At 43.4% G+C, this 10,196-nt stretch overlaps 1 protein-coding gene across 2 annotated transcripts; it reads left to right on the forward strand.

The window, feature by feature from the left end:
* Positions 1 to 1,040: 1,040 nt before the first annotated feature.
* LOC117850057 (serine carboxypeptidase 2) lies at positions 1,041 to 5,110 on the forward strand. 2 transcript variants are annotated; one of them, XR_004639172.2, is made up of 9 exons: positions 1,041 to 1,926; positions 2,013 to 2,108; positions 2,182 to 2,274; positions 2,378 to 2,463; positions 2,547 to 2,831; positions 3,084 to 3,211; positions 3,471 to 4,026; positions 4,535 to 4,640; positions 4,854 to 4,888. XR_004639172.2 is itself a non-coding variant. In XM_034731836.2 (9 exons), the coding sequence occupies exons 1-9, from the start codon at positions 1,500 to 1,502 to the stop codon at positions 5,007 to 5,009; spliced, it is 1,473 nt and encodes a 490-aa protein (XP_034587727.1). In that variant the 5' UTR covers positions 1,045 to 1,499; the 3' UTR covers positions 5,010 to 5,110. The 2 variants fall into 2 exon arrangements, 1 of the variants encoding a protein (XP_034587727.1); XM_034731836.2 differs by having other exon boundaries at positions 1,045 to 1,926; positions 3,471 to 3,566; positions 4,854 to 5,110.
* The last annotated feature ends 5,086 nt before the right edge of the window (positions 5,111 to 10,196 follow it).

Consider the following 10,196-nt stretch of genomic DNA (forward strand, 5'->3'; position numbering starts at 1 on the left):
ATAAAAATGCCAAGTCTCAGGTCCAGGTAGCAAAATGGATTTTGTACAGAGTTGTTCGGGTAGCAAATGATTCGACCACATGAATCTGTATGGAGTTAAGGAAGGACCTACTCTTTGTTGAGGCATAACAAATGGCAAAGAATGGCATTGGTCTCCTCTTCTTATTTCAAACTTTCGATCTCTTCTAACTGCTTCTGCCTTGATGCTTCAGATTCTTGCACCTTTAACTTCAAGACTTCCAATTCATTCTGTTGGTCCTCAATTTGACCTCTAAGTGCTGCATAACCCTGCTTCTTAGCCTCAACTTCAGCCTTGAGTTTTTGTACTTGTGTATCAACAACGGATGTAGCGCTCCTCTTAGGTGCTGAGGTCTTAAGGCCAACATTTTAAAGAAATTTTGTTGATGGCAAGACTTGTGCATTAGTTTTGTTCAGACAACGTGGCAAGAAATTTTGTTCAGTCATGACGGCTACCATTTGTTCCTATCATGAACCAACAAAATTAGTTTGCATTAGTATCAAGAGCATTAGTTTGTTTAACGATTTCAATTCAGAAAAAATAAACAGTCAAACAAGGCCCTTCAATTATTATTTTATTATTACCAGGTTGCCACAGAGTTAAAGAATTTGGGCATCACAACCACTGACAAGAGAAGAAAAGAAGGCAAATATATCTAATGCAACATCACTAAAGGAAATTTCTCAAAAACAAGAGATAAACCAATAGACTGCACACAAATATGCTGTAAATTCCAAATTAAGTAGTAGGACATAATGTTTAAATAAATATTCTGAATACTTTACTATTATGTATAGAGATAAGGATTATGCAAAACGAGAGAAAAAAGGAAAATGTTTAATGATATATAGGGATATATTAAAAATAGGTTCTATATAAATGGCATGTAATCACTTCGTACAATTTATAGTGGTTTTAAATAAGAAATTGTATTTGATGATGCAATAAAAACCCTTTTAAACAGAACCATTTCCGGTGAGGCAATACACTCTCAGAAATTTTAGCAAAAAGATCCATCCGCCTGCAATATTGAATTATGATGAATGGTTTTTCACCGCACAAATTCACGTTTGTTGCAAGAAGGTTTAGCATCCGTCTGTTGTATTTCGTCGATTTTGACTGTTTCTGTGGTAGTGTCATTCAACCAAGTACATTCTTTTACATAATTTCAAGCAAAGTACATGCACGAGTGTGTTTGGATTTCTTATAGCCGCTTGTTATGACCATCCTGAAACTGTTGTGATAATGTCACAATCTTCATCCGTATCAGTTTCAATAATTTCACAATCTGGCTCACCATTTTCTTGTCGTAGTCAGATTTGTCCAGCGAACTGAAATTTGGAAAAGGAAGGTAACGTTCTTGAAAGCGTGTGGGCCAAACCGTATCTGTTCCGATATTTTCAGTCTGGCTCAACTCCTCTATTTATACTACCAGTGTTAAGCATAAAATGAATTGAACTATACAGATTGTTTTCTAATTCATGATCAAATTGCCCCAAGAAGAGGTAGGAGATTTTGATCCAAGAACCGGCACCATGGCCGGTCGTTTCCATGTAGCTCCAGTACTTGTGGCTGTGCTTCTGGCATGGGCATGCCAGCTCCGGCCAACGGCGGCGGCCACGGCCATCGGCCATGAAGCAGGCCGCATCGGCCGGCTGCCCGGGCAGCCGGTCGTGGATTTCCCGATGTACTCTGGGTATGTCACCGTCGACGGGCGCGCAGGGCGAGCACTGTTCTATTGGCTCCAGGAAGTGCCTGCCGCGTCCCAGCCGGCGCCGCTCGTGCTGTGGCTGAACGGCGGGCCAGGGTGCTCGTCGGTGGCGTACGGAGCGTCGGAGGAGCTCGGCGCGTTCCGCATCCGGCCGGGCGGCGCGACGCTCTTCCTCAACAAATACCGGTGGAACAGTGGTACGCGCTTGTTTGTTTCACCGGCGGCTTTTGTCGGCGTGACTAGTGAGGATGACGTTGAACTGTGAATCTGTGAACGGCTGCAGCGGCGAACATCCTGTTCTTGGACTCGCCGGCCGGCGTGGGATTCTCGTACACCAACACCACCTCAGACCTCTACAACTCCGGAGACAGGAGAACAGGTTCGTCCTTTGGCGCTGTCTCGCTTGCGGTTTGTTCCATGGCTTTGACGTTTTGCAAAACTTTTGCACGCAGCACATGATTCTTACACCTTTCTGGTGAGATGGTTCGAGAGGTTCCCACAATACAAGTACCGCGATTTCTACATTGCCGGGGAGAGCTACGCGGGTAATGCATACTCGTTTTTCTCCATTGATTTGTGCTATCCTGTTCAGTTTGCTGGATTTCTACTTTCGCTGCAGTAAATCGCAAAATTGTCTAAAATTGACAGGGCATTACGTTCCCGAGCTGTCCCAGCTGGTCTACCGGAAAAACAAAGGAGTCAGCAAACCTCAGATAAACATCAAAGGCTTCATGGTACTGATCTCGTGCATTCATCCATACTGAAAGTGATTTTATTCCAGAAAGTCATTATACAGTGACCTGAGACCCCGTTCCAGGTCGGGAACGCCGTGACGGACGACTACCACGACCAGGTGGGCACGTTCGAGTCGTGGTGGAACCACGGGCTCATCTCCGACGCCACGTACCGGCGGCTGAAGGCCACCTGCGTCTCCACAGTGCACCACGACATCGAGCACACGTCTCCACCGTGCGACGCCGCGTACGATGCGGCGACGGTGGAGCAGGGCGACATCGACCCTTACAGCATCTACACGCCCACATGCAACCAGACGTCATCGTCGACGACGGCGAGGAAGAACTGGAGGCTCAAGGGGCATTACGTGAGTATAGTAGCTAGTTATTATATCTTCCCAAGTCCCCATCTCTGAACTCTCTTTCTCAGCTTCTTTTTCTCGTGTAAATTTAAGCAACGCTGCTTTTGCTATCCGAACGTCCCTTGGACTTGGAAATTAAACAAGTTAAGCTGGGAGTTTTGCTGGCAAAGTTTGCAACGTACGCTTTGTGGCACCTTTGTTTTCCCTTTCTTGTTTTTTTTTGTCTGCTGATCGATTTCTCGGCTGTGTACACGGCAGCCCTGGATGAGGGGATCTTATGACCCATGCACCGAAATGCACTCCACGGTGTACTACAACCGGCCGGAGGTGCAACGGGCTCTCCACGCCAACGTCACCGGCATAAACTACACTTGGACGACCTGCAGGTTTGTGCATGATGGCCACATGAAGAATAGGCTCCAAACTTATTCAGTAACACTGGTCTGTTGTTTTCGGTGGTGATAATTTGAATAGGTTGATTGCAAAAGGGCGTTATTCTTTTTAAGTAGTGGTATTCAGATTGTTACATACTTTGATTATGAACCTGCAATAATCACTGCAAAAGGGTGTTATTCTATTAAGTAGTGGCAAGTTTGTGGTTCTTGTGGTTGTGCTCATGTATACGTGTTGCTCAATGACCCGCAGTGGCATCATCAACACCAACTGGGGAGATTCACCAAGATCCATGCTTCCGATCTACAAGGAGCTTATTGCAGCTGGCCTGAGGATATGGGTCTACAGGTTCTTTGCACCCTGATTTCCTTACGCATATAGTACCGCACATTATATTAATTTCCATGCATCACAGTGAATACTTAGAGCTCCACTGCTTGCTAGACAGAGTTGTCCAAACTTCTTGTACCTCTTGTCATTGCAGCCGATTATATTATCACGCATATATCTGCTCATAAATTAAATTTGTACGACAAAATCATACTGTAATTTTGGAACCAGTTCAATATTTGGGACTATATAATCCACGACGTTATCAGATTCATTTTATATATTCTCTTGACTACTACTGAGAATCGTTGGGTCGTCCCTGTTGTCCTAAATAGTCTTTGACAAGATCTCGCTTCTCCGCTTAAGGGCCTGACCGAAACTTCTGAATCATGGGAGATGTGCACGCAAGCAGCCAGGGATTGAAGTCAGTTCATGACTCACGTGCATTGCACTGACTCAATGATTATCGTCTTAGTAGGTACAGTGAGTTCAATCGTGCAAAGAATACAAACTAACATGCAATGTGTCATATGTAAAAAGTATTCTCCAGATTGAATAGTCATTTTCTCGAGTGGAATTGTGGAATAGCAGCAGGTCACTAATGGACTACTATCCTTTGCCAACTTTGTAGTCATGTACACTGCACCAAAATTCGGTCAATTAAATATACGTTTTCCTTTGGTAGAATTCAGTGCCACTATCGACTTGTCATCAAGAAAACTGCTTTATAGCCAGAAAAAAGTTGGAAAGTGACTTAAAACTGCATTTGACTTCAGCTACTCAAATCAACATTTTATTTTACTTTGCCCTATTTTCTTTTTTCTTTGTCCTGGATCATGTAAGATGTTGATAGCAAAATGCAATGGCAGGAAATTATAATTAGAAGCCTGAAGTTTTTCCCATTATGCACACCATCAAATATGTCATTTGGTTGATCATCTTGGCTGTAAAATTAATAAAATGGTTGATCTTTTGTTTATTTCCAGTGGAGATACAGACTCAGTAGTCCCTTTGACAGCAACAAGATACTCCATCGATGCTCTGGGCCTTCCCACTGTCGTTAGTTGGTACCCGTGGTATGATAAAAAAGAGGTCAGCTTCATTCCTTCCAGCCTACCTCTCTGATATGAAACCGATGGACGCACTATATTATTTCTAAATTAGTTATGAAGGACTAATAAATTAGTCAAGTATACTTACGACAATCATATACACCTTGTAGATCCTCTACAGTATGTAGACATCACACAAGATCCATGTTAACAATTGTGCTTGTGTTGTTCTTTGCGTGATTGCGTTGAATAGGTTGGTGGATGGAGCCAAGTGTACAAGGGGCTGACCTTGGTGACCATTCGAGGGGCGGGGCATGAAGTTCCTCTCCACCGTCCAAAACAGGCGCTCATACTGTTTCGGCGCTTCTTGCATGGCAAACCCATGCCTAAAAATGGAACTGTTGTGTAGTTTCCCTTTATTTTCGTACCATGAATAAGATGAAATATCAACTTGAATTGCATGTAAGAGGATATGACAAAGCATGGAATGAATAAAGTTGCATTGTGAAATTTGCAGATGTACATGCAGATTATACATACACAAAAGTAAAGGAAGAGCATAGACAACTACAAGAACAGATGTGAAACAGTAACAACTCTTCTTGAAATACGATGAGATATGTGTAGTCGGAGTGGTTCAAGCCCGTAAAGAGGACAGGGCTGACCATATAGTAAAACTGTTATTAAGGTGATGGTCTATGATTGATGGGCACGGTAGCATGGCAGACCGACTCGACATCCTGCATGAAAAAAGATGCTCACAGTTTGGCAGTCTTCTGTGCCGTTCATTTTAAAAAAAGAATCCGAAGAACAAGCCCCTACTTATTATATTACATTTATATTAAAAATGAAAAGGTATTTGCAAGAGGAATATTTGGAGATACATCTGGGTCGTAACGGATACTCATCTCAGCGTGCTTATACATTCATGAAGGGCCATAGGGAAATACGTCTCATACAAATGGTTTTGGAAATGTACTTGTCAATCCAAACACAAAATGTTTTTTTCTAATCCTTAAAGACAGCACTGCTGAGGAATCCCCTTTAGTACCGGTCCCAAACCTCCCTTTAGTACCGATTGTGCAACAGGTACTACTATATCTATATTAAAGGACCACTAAAGGGGGTCTTTTAGTACCAGGTCAAATAACATGTACTAAAGGGGGGTCTATAGTACCGGTGGGGTACACCGACAAGTACTAAATTGGCTGCCACATCGCGTGTGGTCGAGACCAATTTAGTAATTACGAACCGGTACTTAGGCCCTTTTCTTTTCTGATTTCCTTTTCTGTTTCTTTATTATATATTAGTATTTAGTATTTGTTTAAAGAAGTTCTAATACACTAATATATATAAAGTTGTATTTGATTTATAATATTACATTTGAGATAATATTATATATAGACAAGTCTTGTGCATACATATATATATGAATAATATTACATTGTATCAACTTTTCAAGTTCAACATTTGGATCAACTATTCTGAACCCGAGTCCTAATGGTGATGCAGATTTGATCCATCATTATGGAACTTTCCCGCTGGATTTACTACCTCGTCTAGAATAAATCCACAGAGTTATTTTTGAATTGCCATGATTTTTTCCATCTCGAGGAGTGCTTCCTTCATGTGCATCATCTGCGTCATTGGCACATGTTATTATATTAGATCAATGGTTCTATATAATTGGAACTAATATATTGTTAAGAATTTTGTCTACGTACTCTAAGTTCCTGGTCGGTCACATGCTTGGGACTTACAAAGCCATGGATAAACTCACATATGTAGTATCTGCATAAATTATTCCCCGGATCCTATCTCAAACACTATATATATGGCAAAAAAAGTTATGAAATATTTGTTGTGTTAACGGAAGTGACACGAGATGTGCAAATTCAATACATACCGGGAATGGTGGCTTGACAACAAGTTCCTCCTTGAATTCACCTAAGTGATGTTGACGGAAGCGAGCTCATACTTTGTTAAGCATGACTATGAGGTTGGAGTATTGATCTCTTGGTCTCCTCAAAGAGTCCAGTATATAGACCGCGCTTCGATCAAGAACGATAATAAGGAGTATCCAATGGAAGTTGTACATATATGCATAGTCAAAGCTAGTTAGTCTTATTTTTAATTGCTAGTTCAAAAAAGAAAAGAGATGGAAAATACACTCACTTGAAGTTGTACGGCAGAAGTATGTATTTCTTGTAATGTTGCTTGTATAAGAAATTATATATATTCTTCAAGGTCTGATTTGGTTTATCTCTTGCAGTTTCCTCGTTTATAACATCCGGGTCCATGAAGCCGATGTCATAGTGTCCTTTCCTCCAGCAAGCTTGAATCTCCATCCTGCATGATAAAAAATAGAATAGGAGATAAGACGTCGCACAATGACTAGAGCGGGGATTTTGAGGTTAGAGAAAATGAAACACTTATAGAACCTTGGAACTAATGAGTGATTTGTCAAGTGCGTCTTGATTGTAAAGGAAATAAAGTTCCTCGAGCGCACATTTATAATGACATCCCCATGGAAACATCTCCAATCTGAACTTCGAGCATGAGTAAACCGTTGGTTGAAGCCTCCATGTACTATTGGTGCAATTTGTACATCTTCGTCTCCGTCAACTATGGCCACACAAGCTCTTTTCCTAACTCAAATTTCCATTTACCAGCCCTAGGGTGGTTTGTGATGTGATCCTCCCCTCGAATTAGAGTTGCGGTGAGATTTGTATCTTTGATGAATATAAGCAGGTTCTGATCAAACTCCGAAAGCACCTAGAGTGGGGCAATCGATTGGTTGGATTAGGTTCCGAGCTGTGGAATACTTGACCCTCTTTTCTTCTTTTGAAAGACTTTGTTATTGAGCGGTCGTAGTCAGATAGCATTGGTTTCTCTGGCTTTGTAGATATTTTTTAATGAAAGCCCGCAATTTAGCCTTATCAACTTGTGGATCTTCCTTCACGGGAGGCTTACGTACGAAGTGAGCTTTAACATTAGCATCCACTTGCATGTCGATCTCCGCATCAGTCATCTTGTAAGCTTTCTTGGGCTCTTGTTGCTTCTCCTTCGGCTTCTTCTGCCTCTTCTTTGTAGTTGTAACAACTCTACCTAAATTAAGTGCTTTTAAAAAGAAACCAGTGGTTAATCACTAATTAAAGAGGTGAAATGACCATTTTAACCCTAAGAAGCTCTTTTTGGAGTTTAAAATAAAACTTGAGATTTTATATGCAAACTTAAATTTTTCCCCGAATAAGAGTTGTAAAACTTTTAATTTCAAACAACTTTTGTTAAAGGCACTTTGACTAATTCGGAGTAGGAGGAAGTCAAAAATAGGAATCAAAACCGGAGTACTAAAGAACCCTATAAACCACCTAAGATCTGGAATTCAAGTTTCCTCCAACTTTGCAACCGGTTATCTCACAATTTCATATCTAAACTCAAGTCAGGCTCTTAATAGAAGTTGTAGTCCCTCGATTGTGTTCCAACTTTATTACACTGACCCAGGTCCAAATCGAATCCGAACCTATCCAAAAATCTTGGTCAAAGCTGGGTAAAACAGTCAAGTCAGCCGCTGGGCGCTACAACGCCAAGTCTGGAAAACTACTCAGAGTACACCTCTTGGCGAGGGCGTTCCTCCAAATTTCTGAACTAAACTTAAGAAATACCCTAAATAGAAGCTGAAGTCCTCAGTCTGGAGAGCAACTCCTTTAATAACACTTTGGTCTAATTTGACTTAGAAGCTGCTCTAAAGTCGACTCAAACATAGCTAAGTTCCTGAAACTTCACCCTCTCCGGCCGAATTTAACTAAGTGTGAAATTACACATTATTGGCAACTTTGGCTCGAGATATCTCCAAATCCTTTCACAATCTAAACAAGCACCTTAAACCAAGTTTGAACTACATCCAGGGTTGAACAAGTTTGCTTAAAAGAGTTTTGAAAGTTGAGTTGCAAAATGTTGAGAAAGGAGCTCCCAAAGCTGGTCGGGCTAACTACCCGAAGCAACCTCGATGCCCGCGCGCCGCGTGCCGCGTGGCCGCCAGCCACCGGCAGTTCGCCGGCACCCTATCCACGGTGAGACAGTGACAGGGCAAGCCACGGCGCCCAACCTGTGCCTGCGACAGGACGGGGCGAACGTCGGGCTGGCCAACCGCCAGCCGCGCGCGTGCCTTCCCCCTACCGCGTATCTGCTCCGCCCAACCCACGCTTCGCTTGCCTGCCGGAGAAGCCGCCACGCCGATGACGTCCCGCGCCTCCGCCCACTCGCCCAACCCCCGTAGTGGCCCTTCGCTTCGCCCGCCCGACAGACCGGAGGCACACGGCATGCTCCGCCCGAGGCCAATCGAGGCAGGAGAACGCCTAGAGCTCCACCTCCCCTGCCCAATGGCGCCGCTGGACAATGGCCGCCTCGCCCGCACACCCGGCGCTCCCTGGCCTTATCCTCCTGCCACCGGAGCCCCGCCTCGACCCTCCACTCCACCGCTGCCCTATAAAAGGGTCACGCTCGATGTCAACGCCACCCTTTGCCACTGCTTGCAACCGCGCCTGTGCTTTCTCCTCTGCGCCGCCACTAGGCTCCCATGGAGCTCACACCTCCGAGCCACCCCTCACTCTGACGACCTCTCCACCCGGTTCGCCACCCCTCCGCACACGTCTCCGAGCAGCCCGTGGCCTCCCCAACGCCACCGGTGTGCCGGAACGCCTCCTGCACCGCCGCTCGCCAAGCTCTACTGCCGCCACCGCGTTCCGACCCCCGCTGGCCATCTTCATCGCCCCAACCCTACCAAACCGAGCTTAGGTGAGCCCCTGCGCTCCTCCGGCAACTTGTTGCCCTATCCCCGCTGGCAAACCACCAGGGATTTCCTCACCGTCGCCGCGCGCACCCCCGGGGACGACATTGCGTCTTCCCCATTCTTTCCAGGGGCCTGGGTGCAAAACTCAGAGACAACTGCGTAGTTAACCCATAGACTCAGGGGGTAGCTTGCAAGTTTGCCTTTGCTTTTTATTTTAAATATAGGCCAAAAAATAGTTAAACTTTGTAAATGCCCAGTAAATTGTAGAAACATCATAAAAATTCCAAACCACTTTTGTTGGAATCCTTGCTCTATATAGTTGCTAAGAAAAATAAGTTTGCCCATGTTACTGTTGTAGTTAATATCCTATGCTTTTAAACATGGTTTAGGCCTTTTAAATCCTAATAAATAGAAGAATAGTGAGAAAAATGTAAAACCAACTATGTGATGCTTGTTTCTATGTGTAGAAGCTCAGAAAAATGGTTAGGGCTCTGGTCTAGCAATTGAAGTCACTTTCTTAACTTTAATTTGGGAATCTAAGGTTAAATCTTCCTTTTTGCATAAGTTTTGATCCAGAGCTCAAAAAAATATGAAACTAGTTGGGTTGAGTTTGTTTTGCTGTGTAGTTTGCACGAAAAATATAAGTTGTTGTGCAAATCAGAAAGAAAAACACCTTCCTTGTTAAGCATGTTTAATTAAAAGGAAAATAGAGAAAATAGTTGCCCTTCTCCAAAAATCATGAACAATTCACCAAAGCTCATGTAACATACCCTTAACATACTGGTTAAATTTCACCCTCTGTTG

The sequence above is a fragment of the Setaria viridis genome, chromosome 3 (genome assembly GCF_005286985.2).
Source record: "Setaria viridis chromosome 3, Setaria_viridis_v4.0, whole genome shotgun sequence".
Taxonomy (NCBI): Eukaryota; Viridiplantae; Streptophyta; class Magnoliopsida; order Poales; family Poaceae; genus Setaria; species Setaria viridis.